The sequence below is a fragment of the Malus sylvestris genome, chromosome 3, assembly GCF_916048215.2.
Source record: "Malus sylvestris chromosome 3, drMalSylv7.2, whole genome shotgun sequence".
NCBI lineage: Eukaryota > Viridiplantae > Streptophyta > Magnoliopsida > Rosales > Rosaceae > Malus > Malus sylvestris.
In genome coordinates, this window is record NC_062262.1 from 17,344,133 (window position 1) to 17,365,484 (window position 21,352).

The 21,352-nt window shown below is 39.9% G+C and overlaps 1 protein-coding gene across 2 annotated transcripts; it reads left to right on the forward strand.

The window, feature by feature from the left end:
- The first annotated feature begins 9,145 nt into the window (after positions 1 to 9,145).
- LOC126615646 (ribosome biogenesis protein bms1-like) lies at positions 9,146 to 21,015 on the forward strand. Of its 2 annotated transcripts, none has more exons than XM_050283506.1 (17): positions 9,146 to 9,609; positions 9,722 to 9,812; positions 9,918 to 10,036; positions 10,404 to 10,594; positions 10,703 to 10,913; positions 12,272 to 12,509; positions 12,767 to 13,191; positions 14,101 to 14,236; positions 14,545 to 14,732; positions 14,897 to 15,224; positions 15,435 to 15,535; positions 15,608 to 15,826; positions 16,645 to 16,884; positions 18,935 to 19,144; positions 19,371 to 19,640; positions 19,790 to 19,993; positions 20,416 to 21,015. In XM_050283506.1, the coding sequence occupies exons 1-17, from the start codon at positions 9,337 to 9,339 to the stop codon at positions 20,578 to 20,580; spliced, it is 3,609 nt and encodes a 1,202-aa protein (XP_050139463.1). In that variant the 5' UTR covers positions 9,146 to 9,336; the 3' UTR covers positions 20,581 to 21,015. The 2 variants fall into 2 exon arrangements, with proteins under 2 accessions (XP_050139463.1, XP_050139462.1); XM_050283505.1 differs by having other exon boundaries at positions 9,147 to 9,609; positions 14,897 to 15,228; positions 15,439 to 15,535.
- Positions 21,016 to 21,352: the final 337 nt, after the last annotated feature.

Genomic DNA, 21,352 nt, shown 5'->3' on the forward strand with positions numbered 1-21,352 from the left:
CGAACTGTCGCCCATTGTCAGTGACTATCGCATTGGGAATGCCGAATCTACAAAGGATGTTCTTCCACACGAAGTCTTCTATCTTTGCCTCAGTAATGGTTGCCAAGGGTTCTACTTCGGCCCACTTTGTGAAGTAGTCCACTGCAACGACTGCGTAACAGACTTTGCCTTTCCCTGCCGGCATTGGGCCGATCAAATCAAGTCCCCACTGGGCGAAGGGCCAAGGGCTGATCATAGGAGTAAGAGGCTCTGGAGGGGAATGAGGAATAGCCGCATATCGTTGACATTTGTCACATGAGCGGGATACTTTGATGGCATCCTGGTGGAGTGTTGGCCAGTAATATCCTTGGCGAAAAGTCTTGTGTGCTAGGGACCGAGATCCAGCATGATCTCCACAGACTCCCTCATGTATTTCCCGAATGACGATTTCCGCCTCGGCAGGCGTAAGACACCTTAAGTATGGCAGGCTAAAACATCGCTTATAGAGTTGATCATTGATGATCAAGTAGCGGGTAGACTTGTATCGAATTTGCTTAGCCTGGACTTTATCATTTGGGAGGGTGCCATGAGCAAGGAAATTATAGATCGGGGTGATCCAACTATCCCCCTGTTGTAAGTTGCATACTTCTGCGGCCATGGTGCTTGGTGTTGCCAACAGTTCGACATGAATTTTTCTTCCAATCTTGTCTTCCACAGCCGAGGCGAGGCGAGCCAGGGCGTCTGCATGACTGTTTGCCGCTCGAGGAACTTGGGTGATCTGGTAGTGGAAGTGCTTGAGCAAAAGTTGTGTTTGCGCAAGATATGCTGCCATGGAGCTGTCCTTAGCATCAAAGTTGTTGGTAACCTGGTTGACCACCAATTGGGAGTCACTGAAAATATCAATTCGTTTAACCCCGAGGTGTTTGGCCAAACGTAATCCTGCTAGAAGGGCTTCATACTCGGCCTCATTGTTTGATGCCTTGAATTTGAAACGAAGAGCATACTCCATTGCTACTTTGTCGGGCGTAGTCAAGACTAGTCCCGCTCCACAGCCCTGTTGGTTGGATGAACCATCAACATACAGACTCCATGCTGGGGTTGTTGGTTCTATCTTCTGAGCTTCCGGGGGTAATGAAGCCACTGCTTCAGGTGTAGAAGCAATGTCAACCGGGTATGTGAAGTCGGCAATGAAGTCTGCCACTGCTTGGCCCTTCTCAGCTGGCTTTGGTTGGTAGGAGATGTCAAACTCACCCAACGTTATTGCCCATTTGATCATTCGCCCTGAAGTGTCAGGACTTTGGAGTATCTGTCGAAGAGGATAATTGGTAAGCACGATGATGGAGTGCGCTTGGAAGTAAGGGCGGAGTTTTCGAGCAGACATGACCAATGCTAGAGCTAATTTCTCAATGTTGGAGTATCGTGTCTCCGTATCTTGTAGGGCCTTGCTAGCGTAGTAGACGGGCCGTTCGACACCACTGTCCATTCGAATAAGAACAGAACTGACTGCAAACCGATAGATAGATGATGAGAGTGTCACCAACTTCTGGTTTAGAGAGCAGAGGGGCTTTACTCATGTACTCTTTGAGGTTCCTGAATGCCTTGGCACATTCCTCCGTCCATGTAATGTACTTCTTATTTCCCTTGAGTGCTTTGAAGAAAGGAGCACATCTGTCTGTGGCCTTAGAGATGAATCTGGTTAAGGCTGCCACCTTGCCAGTAAGGCTTTGGATGTCTTTTGAAGTTATTGGCTCTTTCATGTCGAGGATTGCTTTGATCTTTTCAGGGTTAGCTTCAATGCCTCGTTGGCTAATCATAAAGCCTAAGAATTTGCCAGAGCCCACGCCGAAGGCACATTTGTTGGGGTTCAACCTCATTCGATACCTCTTTAGAATGGTGAAAGTTTCAGATAGGTTGGTGATGTGTTGGTCAGCATGTTTGCTTTTGACTAGCATATCATCAACGTAAACTTCCATGTTCTTCCCAATTTGTTCGGCGAACATTGAATTGACCAGTCTCTGATAAGTTGCTCCTGCATTCTTTAGGCCGAAAGGCATGACTTTATAGCAATATAGTCCCCTGTCAGTAGTGAAGGCCGTGTGTTCTTGGTCTGAGGGGTTCATGAGGATTTGGTTGTATCCTGAATAAGCGTCCATAAAGCTCAAGATCTCACACCCTGCCGTAGAGTCTATAAGCCTGTCAATAAGAGGAAGAGGGAAACTATCTTTCGGACACCCTTTGTTTAGGTCGGTGTAGTCAACACACATCCTCCACAAGACCTTTTGAAGCAAAAGACTTTCTTTGGTCGGATTTTTCCTAACAAGGACCACATTTGCTACCCATGTCGGGTAATTGACTTCGCGGACAAAGCCTATGCCTTTGAGTTTTTCTACTTCTGCTTTCATTGCCTCGTATCGTTCAGCGTCATAAGATCTTCGCTTCTGTCTCACCGGCTTGATCTTGGGGTCAATACTCAAACGATGACAGATGACATCGGGAGAGATGTCTGGCATGTCCTCGTATGACCAGGCGAAGACTTCAGTGTTCTCTTTCAAAAAAGATATCAATGCTAACCGAAGGGGTGGTGACAATGTGGTGCCAATATTCACCATGCGGTCTGGATGATCTCTTGAGATAGGTACCTTCTCCAACTCTTCAGCAGGTTGGGCTTGCTGGGTGAAAGAGTCATCTCGAAGATCATCGGGTTGATTGTTGCTATCAGGAAGATCCAAGTTCGCTTCATCTAGGCTGGTCTTTGTGACTTGGTCATGTACAGACAGGGTTTCCTTGGGTCCGGGCAAGTGTTGTTGCTTAACTGAAGTGTTGTAACATGATCGTGCACTAAGCTGATCTCCTCTGATGTAGCCGTTGCCATGGGGGGTTGGAAATTTCATCAACAGCATATGCGTGGATACCATAGCCTTGAGATCATTGATGCATGTGCGCCCAAAGATGACATTGTATGCCGTTGGGCAGTCAACCACTAGGAAGTTAGTGGTAATGGTAGCCATGTAAGGGCCTGTACCAATAGTAAAGGGTAAATGTATGCTCCCTAAGGGTTGCACGATATCACCGGAGAAGCTTATCAGAGGAGAAATCGAGCGATCGAGCAAGTGTTCAGCTACATTGAGTGCCCTGAAAGCTTCGGCAAACATGATATTGACCGAAGCCCCTGTGTCTACGAGGATTCGTCGAACATCAAAGTTGGCTATGTGAGCCTCCACGATCAATGGGTCGTTATGAGGGTAGATGATGCCTCTTTCTTCCTCAGGGTAGAAACATATCGGATCCCAGTTAGGCTTTTGATACTTCCCTCCCCTGATGTCTTCCACGTGAAACACTTGGTGAACAGGCCTCAGAATTCGTTCACTGTTTTTCATGGCCCTATTGGAAGATTCAGATATGGGTGTGCCGCCGCTTATGGAATATATGACATTCACCTGGCGTTGGTTACGGTTATCCCTTTGAGGGTGAAGAAGGAATTGATCAATTTTTCCTTCTCGTGCCAAAGCTTCAATACGATCACGGAGGATGATACATTTCTCGCTATCATGGTCGTTATGCTCATGGTAGCAACAAAACATGCCCGCGTTATTCGGGGGCGTGTAATCTGGGTGCCTCGGCTTTGGCTTTGGTATCAGGTGAGCTATGCTGGGGTAAATGGCCGCGCATGTGGCATTCAAGGGCGTGTATGTCTCATACCTTGGGGTAGGGGGTATCTTGACGCGGGTTTGACCCACTGCATTGACTGCCTAGGGGCGAGCGTTATTGTGGCGATACCCTTGGTTATCGGGATAGTGTCCCTTACTCTTTTTACTGAAAGGAGAGTGGTGAGGATGGAAATCCTTCCTCTTGCCTTGAAATTGATATGTCTGTTGATTCGGTGAAGCATTATGCAAGGCATGGGGAGGTGCCACTGCTGTTTGGAAAGTCGAGGTCTTCTCATTTAGGTGAGTCTGGCTTCCACCTCCCACTTGTTGATAAAGGATGGTTGTAGGGGGTTTCTCCTGATATGTCTTTGCCTCGGCGGAGGCATGGTTATAAGCCTGCGCCATCACCTCAGAGTAAGTCTTCCAAGTATTGGCATTGATCATGTATTTAAAGAAACAATCACGTAGGCCTGCCGTGAAGGCTTTGAGGGCAGTCTTGTCGTCTGCCTCGGCACACCGGGAGTATTCATGGCTGAAGCGGCCAGCATACATACGTAATGACTCGTCTGGCTTCTGGCGGATAGTGTACAAGTCATCTGCAGAGTGCAAGCGATCGGTTTGGAAAATGTGTTGGGAAACAAATAGTTTCCTCAATTCCTCAAATGAGTCTACCGTCTCAGGTGTAAGACGACAATACCAATTTAGAGCTCCACCAGAGAGGGTGGAGGGGAAGAGAAGACATCGCTCTTCGTCGGTGTGCATCCGGTATGCCATGGTGGACTCAAAGAGGTTAAGGTGCTCAATCGGGTCCTCTTTTCCAGTATAAAGTTGCAAGCCAAGCTTTTGCTTTGTCTTTGCTTGAAGGGGGGTGTTGAGGATCCTCCTTGTAAGAGGGCCAGGCCTGGGTTGGTTCCAGTCAGGTATTTCAGCCTGACGTTCAGCCTTCAACTTGTTTACTTCCTCAAGAAGTTGTAGGACAAGGGGGTCCTGAGCGGAGTTATGTGCCACTGGAGCTTTCTTTCGTAAATCTCCATCTCCTCTTGGAATTAGGAAGGTTTGATCAAGGGCATGTGATTTTTCCCTGGACTCGCTGTACTGGCTTCCAGGGTATGTCTGTCGGAACACCTCTGAGTCCCCTGTACCCTCATGTCTCTCTAGGACTTGTTGCCCCTTCCCCAAATTGGTGGCCGGCTCGGGCCGTGGCAGGGGACCGAGTATCTCAGAAATCCTTGGGTCATTGATCTTTGAGCTTATATGGATGGAATTCTCTCGACGTTGCTTCAGGAAATCCCGACAATCGCGAAAGACGGCTTTCGATCCTTCTGCCCCTTCAGCAAAGAGGTGTCTCCATCCACTTCTCATGGTTCGGGTCGAAGCAACTGGGTTAAGAGAAGCCTCATGTTGATTATCAAATCGAGGGGTAATTTGTTCCCTATCAGGGATATCTATGTCGAATGCATGTGACCCTCCATGTTGGAGGGCACCCAGTTGATGGTTGACTTCCACGGGGGCAACAAGCTCGCGTGTCTGAGCTTGCCTAGCTTCGTGAAGTGTCTCGAAGAGCTTCTCATATTGCTCCTGGAGGACCTCATTCCTCATTGCTATCTTGTTGTTCTGAGCTTCCAACTCATCGACTTTAGCTTGAAGAAGAACTCGTTTTCCTTCCTTCTTTCGTTGCTTCGCACTATGTGCAAGGGGGGTGTCATTCTGTGTGCTGTGGCTTCCTTCGCTTCCCATGTTGGAGAGGGATGCCTGGTCAAAAGAAAGTGTACGAATGATAGAAACCAGCTTGACACAGCTGAAGAGAGTAGGAATAAGTGTCGTTTCCCACAGACGGCGCCAAATGTTGATGCACAAAATCAGCAAAGACTTTGGTACAACAGAAAGTGTCAGGTCTTGTGACCTTCGCTTGGTTGCTTCGGTCACTAGTGAGGATAAGTACGTAAATGAATAGAGACAGAGAAGCAAACACAGGATGTACGTGGTTCACCCAGATTGGCTACGTCCACGGAGTAGAGGAGTTCTTATTAGTAGTGAAGAGCTTACACAAGTACAAAGGATCAAGCTCTCAATTTAGTGAGTTCTTGTGAATGATTTAACACAAATGGCATTAGGCCATATTATGGGGGAATGACCCCTATTTATAGAAAAACTTGTAGCTTTGTCACATTGACATGTGTCATGTTATGATTGGTTCTTGATGTCGACACGTGCTGCGCTCTGATTGGCTTCTAATCTTGACACGTGTCGAGTAGTGATTGGCCTCCTGGTCGGAGGGGAACTCTTCTGGGTCCTTGACAGTATAGCGTTGGCCGGTGCTCGGTAGTTTCGGGATTGGTCAAGTATGGTACAAACAGATTGTTTGACAAAAAAAAAAAAAAAAAAGAGTCTAAAACTATGAAGATGTCGTGTAACATTTTATAATTTCATGATCCGACCAAATCATTTTTAGAATTTTCATTTTAGTTTTGTAAGAATTACCTTGTTTTCTATTCATTTGATAACATTTAGATGCCTACTGCATTTCAGATACGAAAGATTTTTCTGAATAATCTTTTATGGTTGTTCTAAATAATAGATGGTGGTTTGGAATATGAGACTACAGTATGGGTTGAGTCTAAGAGTCAGTTTGAGATTGTGGTGCTTTTAGAAAAAATAGCTTATTAAAAAATTTGGGACATTAAGGGCTAGTTTGGTATTGCTGTGTTTCTAAAAAAAATGGTTTCTGTTTTGCGGTGAGAATAAATAGTTGTAAAATAAAGTTGTTAAGTGTTTGGTAAACTTTTTTTGTTAAAGTGCTTTTAACAAAAAAAAAAAAGCAATGTCTAAGTGTTTAATAAACTTTTATATAAATTGTTGTGACATGTTATATGACTAAAAATGATATGGTATTTAATGTGATATAATAATTGTCAAAGACAATAATTTAGGAGCAAAAATTGTAAATTTGTAAAATACGTGAGGGCTTGTCATTTGAAAAGTTTATTAAATGAGCACTTATTTCTATGCTTTGAAAAAAAACAAAAACACTTTCTTTAGAAGCATGTTAGGCACTGCTTCTGCTTTTCTATGCTTTTTTTATTGTCATTGACAACAATTTTTTTAAAAAACACTTTTTTTATGTTTTACCAAGCACATTTAATATCATAGATTTTTTTAATAGGTTGATTTTTTTAAAAGCACCACAATCCCAAACTGGCCTTAAATGTGTTTGGTAACACATAAAAGAAAAGTGTTTTGTTTTTTTTTTAAATATTGATGTCAATGACAGTAGAAAAGTATAGAAAAGTAGAAGCAGGGTTTACCATGCTTCTAAAAAAATGTTTTTTTTAAAAGCATAGTAATAGTGCTCATTTAATAAACTTTTCAGATGACAAGTATACTCCCACATATTTTACAAGTTTACAATCTTTGCCCCTACATTATTGTCTTTGACAATTATCATATCACATGAAATACCATATCATGTTTAGTTATTTAACATGTTCACAACAATTTATATAAAAATTTATATAAAAGCACTTTTACAAAAAAAAAAAAAAAAAAAAAAGATTTACCAAACACTCAGTAACTTTATTTTACAGTTGTTTATTCTTACAACACAATTAAAATTGTTTTTTTTTTTTAAAGCACAGCAATACCAAACTAACCCTAAATGACTTGCTGTATTAAGTTATACCCAAAGAGTTAGTTCAGTGGAAACTAAGGAAAGATTTGAAAAACTAACTTAAGTTTGAACTCTCACGGATGCATTCGTTGCACTTATTGGCTATACTATGATATACTATTTGACCCGGAGATCAAAAGTAGGATGTCGCCTCAGTGGCACTTGGACCGCATAATGAGGAAGATTAGTTTGTTATTAAAATACATACTATTATAGAACATTTTATATATGTATCTCAAAATTTATAGATGATATAGCACAATACAAATCAAACGCAAACTATGTACAACAAACTAACTAGACCTGTAAACGGATCGGGTTCAATCCGACCCATTAAGTTAAGGGGTCACCCGAACTCGACCCGTTAAGCAAATGGGTCACCCGTACCCGACCCATTAAGTTAACGAGTCACCCGAACTCGACCCGTTAAGCTAATGGGTCACCCGTTAACAATTATTATTATTATTTTTCTACATAGATTTTATTTTTTGTTGTTAAGACTTTACTGAAATTAATAAAACATCCTCAACTAACGGGTGCTAACGGGTTGACCCAAAGTGACCCGTTATTTAACGGGTTGTTAACGGGTTCACCCGTTAGCGACTCAACATGTTAAGCATCCATCCAAATACTAATATTAACCGGTCGAGTCGAATCGGGTCAGGTTACCGAGTTGGGTCCAAAATGCCAGGTCTAAAACTAACTGCTTGTGTAGTGATACTCTTTCTCCATTGCAAGAAGTCTCAAGTTCAAATAAACAACTCATCAACAAATTAACCTAACTCAAGTTCGCTCAGGTTAGTTAACATTTTGGAAAATAGTTTTCCGTTTGCAAATACAAAAATAGATGGAAAATTCGTTTGACAAATTGTTTGTAAAAACAAACTAAGAAAATGAAAAATGAATAAACAACATTTTGAACATCAAATTGATGTTTCCTTCGTTTCAAGAACATTTTTTAAAATAATAAAAAATAAAAGACACATTATAAAACAATGTTAGAGTTTTATAAAAGTAAAATAAAATTGTGTATGCTATCACCACCGTCTCAATCATGATCACGATCACAACCACCACCACCAACATTCTACACTACCATCACCGACACCACTATGGCCACCATTACCTCTCCACAGTCTCATCGTCTCACCACCATTGTCGCTATCACTAGCGCCATCATGGCCACTACCACCTTACCATCTCACTGTCGCCACTGCAGCTGCTATCGTCCTCGTCTCACCATGAACACCACCACTTGCACTTCCCTTACCACCACCACAACATTCTTTACCGCCATTACCCCCACCCCCACAACCTTCTCCACCACAATCACCCACACCTCCATGGCAACAACCACCTCCACCATCTCACCACCGCCACCACCACTATCTTTGACACCACTACCTCCCACCACCATTGACGTCACTAACACCACCTTTGCTATTACCACCACTGTCTCAGCAAACACCACCATCTTCATATCTATTTCCATCACCACTAGCAGCAAATTATCCATCTCCATCACCCCCACCACAAAGGCGGCCACCACCACCACCATCTTAGTTACACTACAAAAACATTAATACCAAGCACGAATTTATTATTATTTTATAGACATTTTAGATATTAATACCAGACAGTTTTGCTTTTTTCATTTAAAAAAAAATTATTCTCGGATTAAACTACTAAACATACAAAATCCTATTTCTCGTAATCTCTTGGAAACATTTTGCAAAACATTATTAAATGGACCTTAATTTGCCTTTAATCGGGTCATGGGTTTATTTCTCGCATTCGGGTTTTAAAACCCCAGTTAAATCTCAGAAACCCATCCAATCCTATGGCTCATATCACTTTCCCAAAACCCCGTACTCTTTCGCAAGAGAGAGAAGGTTTAAATAAGGCCGGTGCACAGCACCACAAAACCGAGAGCAACAAAAGCTACCAGCCGCCACACCACTGCGGAAGCCATTGCCGCAGCTCGAAGCACACAACCACTGTACATCTGTTCCGTGACCTCTAGGGTTTCTCAATCAGGTCGCCATGGCGATAGACAGCGGAACCAAGGAGCAGCCGCACAAGGAGCACAGGTCCCGGCAGTCGGGCGCCAAGGCCGACAAGAAGAAGAAGCCGGACGCCTCCCAAAACGGCAAGAAGCCAAACCCAAAGGCTTTCGCTTGCCAATCAGCCGGGAAAGCCAAGCGTCTTCAGTCTCGCACCGTCGAGAAGCAGCAGCGCAGCCTTCACGTCCCCACCATCGACCGTTCGTACGGCGAGCCGGCTCCGTATGTCGTTCTAGTTCATGGACCCCCGAAGGTATATATAATCACTGCAATAGATTTTCTGCATTGAGTAATTCTCGTTCGAACTGCAGTTAATTTGTTCGAATTGATAATTTTTTATTGAATTTCTTATTGTTTATTTGTAGGTTGGGAAGTCTTTGTTGATTAAGTCGCTTGTGAAGCATTATACTAAGCATAATTTACCGGATGTTCGAGGCCCGATTACCATTGTTTCAGGTGCCAAGTTTCAACCTTTACTTCTGATATTGCATTGTTTTTTTATATAATTTGATGTTGGATTGAGGACTGTTGGTTAAACGCTTGATTAATTGATTGTGTTAGGGAAGCAAAGGCGGGTACAGTTCGTGGAGTGCCCTAATGATATCAATGGTATGATTGATGCCGCAAAGTTTGCTGATTTGGCACTACTACTTATAGACGGAAGCTACGGTTTTGAAATGGTGAGACTCGAGACAATTAATCTTCTTATGTTTTCTTATCGCCTCCACTTGGATGCTTTAAATTCAATGGAAATCCCAACACCGATGGAAATATATAACTTTTTTTATTAGAATATTTATGAGTTTAACTCGTTTTTTGCTATTGAACAAGCGCACATGTGTGCGGGTGCACACACACACACTCATAGATGTCATTAATATGTATACGGACATGGCTCTGCTTCAATGTTGATTCAGTGGATGTTCTTGGTTTTGTGATACCTCTCATTTGTTACTCAGGGATTCATTTAGCTGATCGTTTTATCCATCAATATACTGTGAAGATATTTATATTATAATATTGTATTGCCTTCACTTATTTTTGCAGGAAACATTTGAATTCCTGAATATATTACAAGTTCATGGTTTCCCAAAGGTTATGGGAGTTCTTACACACCTCGACAAGTTTAAAGATGTAAAGAAATTAAGGAAAACAAAGCAGCACCTCAAACATCGTTTCTGGACTGAAATATATGATGGAGCTAAATTGTTTTATTTATCTGGTCTCATTCATGGAAAGTAAGTAGTAACTCTCTGCTCCCGAGGATCCAGTCAATATGTGAAAGTTGACAACTATTATGAATTCAATTCATATTTCATAATTATCTTCCCCCTGCTTTAAAATAGGTATGTCAAGCGTGAAGTTCACAACCTGGCGCGTTTCATATCCGTTATGAAGTTTCATCCTTTATCTTGGAGAACTGCTCATCCTTATGTTTTGGTAGATCGTTTTGAAGATGTCACTCCACCTGAAAAAGTGCGTTTGAATAATAAATGCGATAGAAATGTCACATTGTATGGGTATTTGCGGGGATGTAACATGAGAAAAGGAACAAAGGTACATGCTTGACTTATAGAGCTCATCTTATTACCTTTACAAATTTATGTAAATTAATTTAGAGTTTTACTGGGAATAAAAGGAGCCTATAACTAGGTCAAGAGAGGTTCTTTAATGCTATACTTGAATTCCAAATGAAGGGATGGAGCCAGGAAGTCATTTTCGTTGTGACAACTTTTAAATGAAAAGCTCCTTTGTTTTGTTCAAACTTAGCAGTCTAGATTATTGCCCCCCAGCACACATTTTTGGGTTGGTTACTTGGTGCTCCTGTAACAGGCCCGTCTCAGCCAAAAAAGATAACAGAGAATACATTGGGTTATATGAGTATTTGGATAACTTAGGATTGATTGCTGGAATGCCACTGAATAAGCACCCATTTGGGTTAAGTTATAGGCTTATAGAATTATAAACAAACTCAAACAACAGTAGGGCTCACTTGATTGAATCAGGTCAGATCAGCTGGGGCAAGCATTAAGTGGATAATGTTACCCATTAAAAATGCATCTTAGGGGTCCGCTTTTTGGGATGTGTTAGGATCCTAGTTATCGGGCTTCAATGGGCGTCTACTCTCCTTGTCTAATGCCAGCCCAATTAATGTTGTCTAAAGCCCGTAATACTTTTCTAATGAAAATGATACCCATCAAAAAGGCATCGTAGGGGTTCAGCTTTTTGGGATGTGTTAGGATATTGGGCTTCGACGGGCTTCTACTCTCCTTGTCTAATGCCGACCCAATTAATGTTGTCAAATATAAAAGTACTACGGGGCTTTAGACAACATTAATTAGGCTGGCATTAGACAAGGAGAGTACGTTGAAGCCCAATAACTAGGATCCTAACAGGATGATATACAAAATCAGTAGCGCACACTAGTAACTACAGTGTTTTGAGGCTTTTTAAGCGGTTCTATTTTTCTACTTGAAAATATCTTTTAAGAGTGCATTTGAAAATTAATGGTTGTGTAATCTGATGCTTGGGAAAGTTAATTGTTTCAACTAAATACTGATGCATATGATTGTGTAACTTGATACCTTCTTTTTTCTTGTTGGATTTTTAAGGTTTCCTTTTCTCCTAGTGAGAATCCCAAAAATCACAAGAATATTTTTTATACTCACTGTAATATCTAGTATAACATTTTCTTTTTATACTAAGAAGCTCCGGATATAAGTAAATATGATTGTGCATTGTTTATATGTGTTTCAAAATTCTAGGAACTTTGCAAATTTTTTTTTGGCATTTTTGCTTAAGAATTAATTGAAATTGGAGTCAGTCTCACAGGAAAGACAACACTCTGAAAATATAATTCATACGCTTTTTGTTTTTTATCGATATATAGTTGTCTGATGTACATTGTGTATCAGATTCATATTGCAGGTGTTGGGGATCACAGTTTAGCTGGCATGACAGTATTAGCTGATCCTTGTCCTTTACCCTCAGCTGCCAAAAAGAAGGGACTGCGTGATAAGGAAAAACTGTTTTATGCACCTATGTCTGGACTTGGGGATCTCCTGTATGATAAAGATGCTGTCTATATAAACATAAATGACCACTTTGTCCAGTTTTCAAACCTTGATGAAAAAGGCGAAGCAACAAAACAAGGTTTTTATATGTTTTGTTATTATTTTCGTATGCATGTTAGTGCATGTGGTTGAGCGTTTCAAAGATACATTTATTTAGTTTGATTCCATTCTATATATATGTCTGTCACAATCTCTTCCTAGTTCATTTTTGAAGAAGAGAATCTCTTTCTTACAATGACACCTTTGATTTTTATTTTTGAAGGAAAAGTCATGTTTCTTTTTCTCCTTTTGCTTCAATCAATTTCCTCCCTTGACGCTCGTGTTCTCTTGTAACAGGAAACCCCCAAGATGTGGGTGTGGCTTTGGTAAAATCTCTTCAGAACACAAAATATTCGGTTGATGAAAAGTTAGAGGAGAGCTTCATTAATCTATTTAGCCGGAAGCCCAATTTATTATTGAGTGCTCATAGTGATGGAATAGATATTGATGAATCACGAGAACAGAATCATATGATAGAGCCTGTAGAGGAATATCAGTCTGGGGAAGCTGTCAAAGGTGATGGTTCTGCTGAAGAAAGCGATGCGGAGGATTCTGATGGTTCAGAATCAGAATCTTTATATAAGAATGAAGCAGCTCCTAAAGATGCATCAGATCAAGATGCTACTCTTAAAGATCACTTGAAGGAACATGTTGAGATTCATGATGGAAGGTCAAGGCGAAAAGTTATCTTTAGAAATGACCTTGATCATTACAATATGGAGGTGAACGGAGTTAAACTTATCATGCCTGCTGAATAGAAATCAATGTTTTAAGCAACTAGTTTTAAGATTCGCCAAGGTGGTTTTTAGGGCGTGGCTATGAAGAAAACACCTATGCCAAGTGGGAGTGGGCCTAGGCTATTGCCTAGACGTGATTTGGGCAGGGTTTTTTATAAATTCATGCTAATTTTATGTTTCTAACTTAGTTTCTATTAGTTTATTATGACTTTATGACGTGAATTAGAGAAATGATAATAATAGTCAAATATTTGATTGCTTGACATGCTTGCTTGATTGTTTACAAAGTATTATAATAATTTTATGTACCATGAGGCTATCGCTTCATGCCTCGAGGCAATCACCTAGATGAGGCTATCCATGAAACGCCTTGGCCTCACCTTCGCCTTTTAAAACATTGGAATTCACCATTTGAGAAGAAAATATGATGTTTTGTGTGTGTGTGTGTGTGTGTGTGTGTGTGTGTGTGTGTGTGTGTGTGTGTTTGTCCACAGGCAAAAACTTGAAGTTCACTTCTGGAGGTCCTACACATCAAAAAGCTTTTATTTGTATTTACCACTTTGGTGTTTGCATGGTTATGTTATTGCTCAATTGGCCTTTCAGTTTGTTAGATAACTTCCATTATTATTGAATATAAACAATCTAATATTTTTTTTCTTCTCATTTACTTTATTAATGTCAAATCGTGGTCATAGTTCTATGAAACTAGCAATATAATGTTGTTTCTGGTGGACTCTACCATCATGTAAATTGTGGATTGAGCGTTGGATATATATGCATGATAGATGTAAATTCTTTTAAAAACCAATTTTTCTGATTATGGATGTGAAGAAATCTATATATGGATGAAACCAGAAATCTTATGCTCATGTTCTCTACATTATTCCATTATAGGATTCAGCTGAAGAGGCTGACGAAGAAGGTGAAGATGGTGATGACGACGATGATGACAACAGTAATGATGTTGATAATCAGGGATCTTCTGGTTCAGATTCATCAGCAGAAGATGGAGATGTTCGTGAAACAGATGGTAAATTTACTCCTAATTTGCAAATTTGTTCTATGGTGTGAGATTCTTATTTTCTATGCAAGAGCTATGCTTATGTTTTGAATATCAGATACAATACAAACATACAACATTTTTGGGTGAACGGTTTGTGATGCCAAACCCTATATTATGTATGTTGATAAAAGTTGAAAAAAAAAAAAAAGAAACTGGTATATAACTGAAAATGTTATCCATCATTTTCCTACATATTGTAATGTTTCTATTTGTTAGATTCCACAATGTATTTCTGTTCTCTAATTCCATCTACCCCTTTTTTCACCTCATACTAGATGAAACAGGGAACATTGCAAAGTGGAAAGAATCTTTGGTAGAAAGGGCTTCTTCAAGGCAAACTATTAATCTTATGCAACTTGTATATGGGAAATCAACATCAATGCCAACAACTTGTAGCAATGAAGATCACGATAGCAGTAGTGCAGATGATGACTTTTTTGTGCCAAAAGGAGAAGGAAACAAGGTTTGTTCTGGAAACTACTAGTTTATATCTCACTGTAACAGGTGCATGCTTTTTTTACATAAGACGGAATCATATATCTTTCCATTCTGAGGTAACTTATTGGGATAACCTTCATAACTGAAGAGTGCCTGTTTCATATTATTGTTTTTGTTTTGTTTATGCAGAAACATAGAGGAATAGACAGTGGAAACTGGGATGTTGAGGACTGTTCCAAATTCACAAATTATCTCAAAGACTGGAAAGAGGAAAATGTTAGAGAGGATATTCGTGATCGTTTTGTCACTGGTGATTGGTCGAAAGCTTCTCAAAGAAATCAACCCACAGAAGCTAAAGTTGAAGATGATGATGATCTTTATGGTGACTTTGAAGATTTAGAAACAGGTGAGAAGCATGGCGGTAATAATTCAGATGACACAGGTGCAGACCACAAGGAAGATTCGGCCAAAGAGGAGAGAAGGCTGAAAAAGCTAGCTCTTCGTGCAAAGTTTGATGCTCAATATCCTTTTCACTTGAAATATCTTCTTAATGTATTTTTCAAAAAATTACATATTGCTCTTCCACCACTAAAAACCAAGGAACGTTTTTAATGATTGTTATATGATGTTCTATTAGCAATTCTCTGTGCGTGAACGTTTCTGTTTTGTGTTTGGTCATATTTTGTGTATATTTGTACAGAAATTACTTTTGTGTCCTTAATTTAACCAACGTTTGATGGAGCTGAGGCATCTGAAGAGGAGCTTGATAATAAACCTGAAGGCAAGTTCGGTCGAGACCGACCCAAAGAAAGTGACTACTTTGACAAGGTAAACTTCCTGCATATATTTAAGATTGTTTAGCACAACACGGTTGTGGGAGCTCATGCCTAGTTCTTCCAGTTGAAGGATGAGATTGAACTTCAGAAGCAAATGAATATTGCTGAACTCAATGAACTGGATGAGGCCACCCAATTAGAAGTAGAGGGTTTTCGGACAGGGACATACCTACGGTTGGAGGTTCATGATGTCCCTTATGAGATGGTTGAATATTTTGATCCCTGTCATCCTATTTTGGTTGGAGGAATTGGTCTTGGTGAAGAAAATGTCGGACACATGCAGGTTAGTGCACATTAAAATATGTAATTTTACTGCTTTTGTTTTTCCTTTTATACTAGCCCTCCCCGCTTGCATGTGTATGATAGCTTCTCTATTTCATGCTCATGAAGAATCAATGTGTGGTTGTATTTTAATTAAACTATTATGTTATTTATTGGTGGTTTTAGACAAATAGATGATAACCAAGTGATTTACACATAGAAAGAGGCACGAAAAAAATGATTTACAGAGAGTCGTATTAGAATTTTTTTGCCTCGTTTACTTAACATGAATTGCTAAGAGACAGTGTAAAACGTTAAAAGGGAAAATTGTGAATGCCACTCAAACTAAAAATCTTGTCACCTCCTAGACTCATGTATTAGTGCAAATGTACTTCCATTATTTTCTATGAAAGTTTAGTCGAAACGTATCATCTGCAACACATGCGAGCCATTTTTCCAGGTTATTACCACTTCAAGACAACTAGATGACTTAGGGTAAAAATTTAATTGATTAAAGCTTGTGGAACATATCTTTGCTTCCTCGAAGACAAGCTGTAGTCAAAGAAATTCTTACCCCAACACTGCAACACGTGATGAATTTTGATGGGATTTCTAGCAGAGTTTGACAGAGGTGGTACATACAAGTTAAAAGTGGTATTTACGCACGCCCATAAGTCCAGGTGGCATTGGTGCAAATTTCCCAAGTTAAAATATGTCAAGGTCTTAATAGGCAGTCACTCTTAGTGATTGCTTACTTGCACAGCCCCTTATGAGTTCAATGTTCGCATATATATATGAAGAATTTTAATCTCATCAGATGATGTCTTCCATTTCTTTCAGGTCAGGTTAAAGCGTCATAGGTGGCACAAGAAAGTACTTAAGAATAACGATCCCCTTATTGTTTCTATTGGGTGGAGGAGATACCAAACAATACCAGTTTATGCTATTGAGGATCGCAATGGAAGGCATCGCATGCTTAAGTACACTCCTGAACACATGCATTGCCTTGCAATGTTTTGGGGCCCTCTTGCCCCTCCCAATACTGGTGTGGTTGCTTTCCAGAATTTATCAAACAATCAGGTTTGACAAGTTTCTTTTCTTTTCGTTTTTGTCTTATTTTTATGTTTCTTTCATCTCTTTGAAATTCGTAGCTCGCAACGGTACTTTAAATATATATTTCATTTAAAATTCATCTAATTAGGACTAGGTTGAGGATTAAACTTGAGGATCGAATGCGAAGACCAACTTTCAATGTGGTCCCATGAGTTGAACCTACACTCAATCTTTCTTTTTTTTGTAAAATAGTTACATGCACCGAATATTATCCCGACTTTTTTACTACGTGATGTGGCACGTAACGTGGTATTTGCTTAATATTATTATTATTATTTTTTTTTATAATTGAGGTTCAAAGTGAGTCCATATCAGTGTTTTAAAAAGCACACCCGAGGTGCGCCTAGGCGGCTTTGGAGGCGGGGTGGGAGTGATAAACGCCTCTGCCCAGTGGGAGTAGGCAAAAACTCACCTAGACGTGGTCGATGCACGCCTAGGCAGCTAAGGTGCTCTTGAAGGCGGTTGATTGGGCATTCCTAGATCCATCACCGATCCGAATTCGAAGTCTTCTGGGTTTAGGGTTGCAGTGTGCCGCATCATCTTCACGAAGAAGACGATCATGAAGTAGAAATATTTTTTTTTCAAAAACTTGGTCCAAACAACGTCGTTTGGCCAAATCTTTAATTTTTTTTTTTAAAATGACTTGGCCCAAAACAACGTCGTTTTGGCCAAGTCTTTTTATTTTTTATAACCCACAGTAGTTCCCTGTATGTGTTTTTAAATAACCTGCAGCAGTCCCCAATTATTTAGATCTTGTAAGGCTTTTGTCTCACGCCTCACGACTTTCGCCTCACGCCTCAAGGCTTTCGCCTAGGCGGGCTATTCATGAAACGCCTCGCCTATGGCTTCGCCTTTTAAAACATTGGTCCATATATAAGAAAATGAATGTTGCCACATTAGGTGAGATTTGAAAAGTTCGAATAACAGTTGTTGCCTCTAGTTATGTGCCAAATAAAACAACCGTCCTCTTAATTTATAAGTAATAAACAACTACCATTGGGTTGATAGAATTTTTCAAAGTCTCTCATTATTCAGAACAGTGGAGATTTCGATCAATGTGTTTTCGCCTCTCCCATTCAGGCTCTCTCGAATTGAAACCATTATGCATGGGTAAGGTTTCAACTCTGCCACATCTGTTGGTAATGGAGAGTTTGGAACTTGGGAAGTACTACTGAAACTTTATTAATCAGACAATAAGATGGCGACATCGTCAACTCCTAATAAACCAATAAGAAAATAAGCTGCAAGGTCATTTAGTAGAGGCTAGCTTACTACAGCTTTGCGATTTGATGATTTTGGACAGAGTCGCTCGAAGTTCGACTATCTCCCAGTGCTACTCTCTCTTAAACCTCATGCGTCTTCATGGATTCTTGTGTTTCTTTTGCACCATAGACATATTTGTTTCTTAGGAATCTAAACCTGTTTTCTGCCCTTTGGTGAGCTACAGTACCAATCGAGTACGAATTTCAATGCACAACACACTGGTCTATGTCTTGGTCTTGCACTTAAGTGCTGGTTATGCTATTTTCTCTCCTTTAAGACCATTTTTATTTAACCAACCTAGACCTGGAACACAAGTTGATTTTGTTATTTCACAGGCTACCTGTATAAGGTGTCCTTGAATCTCTAGGTTTAATTTCATATAAATAGATTTTATGGAATGACGTTGATTTGGAAAGGAAGTAAATGGTGTTTGAATATGATATCCAGGCCACATTGACCTGTTTGGTTTGAACATTGTGTTTACTTACCTTTCATGAACTCTTCCTGTGGATTTTCTTGCTTAGTGGGTCTACTAAACCTTTTGTCAATTAGCCTATTTATAAGGTTCCTCCTCTCTCATTCTACCCACTGAAATAAAAAGAAAACACACAAGATGAAAAATGACAAAACTAATCATTCATAAACCTTTGTGCCGCATTATTATTTTCCCAATTTTCTCTTTTCATTTGAATTTTCGAATTTTAAGGGTACACTGTGTTTCTTTGTTCCTAAGCTACTTTATTTGATTTGGCAGGCACAATTTAGGATCACAGCAACTGCAGTTGTGCTTGAGTTCAACCATGCATCACGAATAGTGAAGAAACTCAAACTAGTTGGTCACCCCTGCAAGATTTTCAAGAACACTGCCCTTGTAAAGGATATGTTCACCTCGGATCTTGAAATAGCTCGATTTGAAGGTGCTGCTGTTCGAACTGTCAGTGGAATCCGGGGGCAGGTCAAAAAGGTATGAACTCAGCTGTATTTTTAACTGGAATGATATTCGTTTTTGTTATTGTTGAGCTGGCATTGAGACCAAGTATGCGCGCACACGTGTGTGTGTGTGTGTGTGTGTATTCACAAGTAACAGACACATAAGCTCTTTACAGATTGTAAATAAATTTGTGAGCGCATTTCGTCATATGGCCCACGATGCTCATATAATTTACTTTTATTAATATTAACCTTGACAGGCTGCGAAAGAAGAAATTGGTAACCAACCAAAAAAGATGGGTGGACAACCAAAAGAAGGGATTGCTAGGTGCACCTTTGAGGACAAAATTAAGATGAGTGACATTGTTTTTTTGCGTGCTTGGACTCAAGTTGAAGTTCCTAGATTTTACAACCCATTGACGACGTCCCTGCAACCTCGTGACAAGACCTGGCAAGGGATGAAAACTACTACTGAATTGAGGAGAGAACATAATATTCCTATTCCTGTCAATAAGGATTCACTTTACAAGGTAATATTTGATGATGTGAAGCTACTTATTGCAGCAGCACATGGTTTCTCACTCTAAATTCTGCCCCGGCAGTACTTCCGCTTCTCTTTCTTTAGTTTTTCTTTGTCCTGTTCTTGTCAATTGTAATTTTCTTTTCTTTGTGTCAACAGAAAATTGAAAGGAAGTTGAAGAAGTTCAATCCGTTGGTGATTCCTAAGTCACTGCAAGCTGTGCTGCCATTTGGAACAAAGCCAAAGGATATTCCCAGTAGGAAAAGGCCACTCCTTGAAAATAGAAGAGCTGTTGTCATGGAGCCTCACGAACGTAAAGTTCATACTCTTGTTCAACATCTCGGATTAATACAAAACGAGAAGGTATGCACCTTAAGACATATTGTGTTTGAACCCTCGTCCTTAGTGCAACACTAATACACAGTCACAACTTGCCAGAGTGGCAGGTTTATATCTGTTTGAGTAACCGAATGTAATAGATGATTGCTTTTTTGAGTTTTGACACATGGAGCTTGCGTATCACCTTGAAAGCAAACCTCAGAATATGCCTGAAGTGTGACCAGTTTAATATTCCCGCTATCTTGACTTGTTTTAAAGTTATCGACCGTTTGCTAACCATCTTGTATTTGGCTTTTTCACTTTTGGGGTAGAAAGAGTATAAGAAGGGGGTGTCCCCTATCTGAAGAAACTGTTATGTCATTTTATGTTTTGTCTTTGTTTTGAAGACTCTTTTATGCAGTTCAATAATTTTTTAAGGTATTTCAACTTCTCATCTGCTTTTGCAGATGAAGAAGCGCAAGCTAAAAGATGATAAAAAGAGGAAAGAAATTGAAGTCCAGAAAGCCAAAGAAGAACAAGTGTCTAAAAAGCGCCAGAGGGAAGAACGACGGGAGAGATACCGGGCACAAGATAAAATGAAGAAGAAAACTAGGAGAAGCGCAGAGGACTGATGGATGCACAAATGTTTTAACATACTATGTTGCTTGGGGAAACTGGGTGGGTGAGCTGACTGAAAAGAAAGATAAGTGGTACGCGGATCACGTCTACAAATACAGTGAGACTAGGGATATCTTTTGCAATTCGCTGCATTCGAGGATTTGATACTGTCTCAGAAACACGACCCGGATCGGGGGTTCCGACAGTCCCCTTTGGAAAGAAAAAACGACGTGTGAGAATTTTTAATGTGCATTTTTGTGCCTTGAATGTGTTTGTTCTTGGCTTCCTGAATTAACTTTTAGGAAGCGATACAGATGTGAGTGATTTGTGAGTAATGAGACTTGAATTCGGGTACAACGTTTTTGTCAAATGCAGGATCAAGTTGGATTGAATATTTTGATTTTAATTTCAATCCGCTTTCAATTATAAAATTTTTGAGTTTTGGAGCACCCCAATCGAGTACTAGATTCGCTGAATACCGAGCACTTGAAAAAATTTCGTCAATTCAACTTAAATAATTGTACCTGTGATAGGAGCATATTTATGCGACTTAGTTAACATATTTTCTTGCATTTACTTAGTTATTGTTTATAAGAGTGTTTTAAGCTATTTTCGTGTGTTTATAGGTCCTAATAGCAAAGTTGGAAAGAAAGTGCATTTTGGTGCAATTTGGAGCAATTTTGGGCCAAAATGGATTGCATGCATATGGAGCAAGTGGGATGGATGTTTTTGGTGTTTTAAAAAGGGTTTCAACACATGCAAAAATCTGAATAATGAAGTTGAAGT

What these genes read in the sequence shown, in the direction of transcription:
- LOC126615646 (XM_050283506.1), top strand. Translation starts at nt 9,337, where the DNA reads ATGGCGATAGACAGCGGAACCAAGGAGCAGCCGCACAAGGAGCACAGG. An exon ending in TTGATCATTACAATATGGAG is followed by an intron (nt 13,192 to 14,100) that starts GTGAACGGAGTT and finishes ATTCCATTATAG; the next exon opens with GATTCAGCTGAAGAGGCTGA. An exon ending in TCCGGGGGCAGGTCAAAAAG is followed by an intron (nt 19,145 to 19,370) that starts GTATGAACTCAG and finishes TAACCTTGACAG; the next exon opens with GCTGCGAAAGAAGAAATTGG.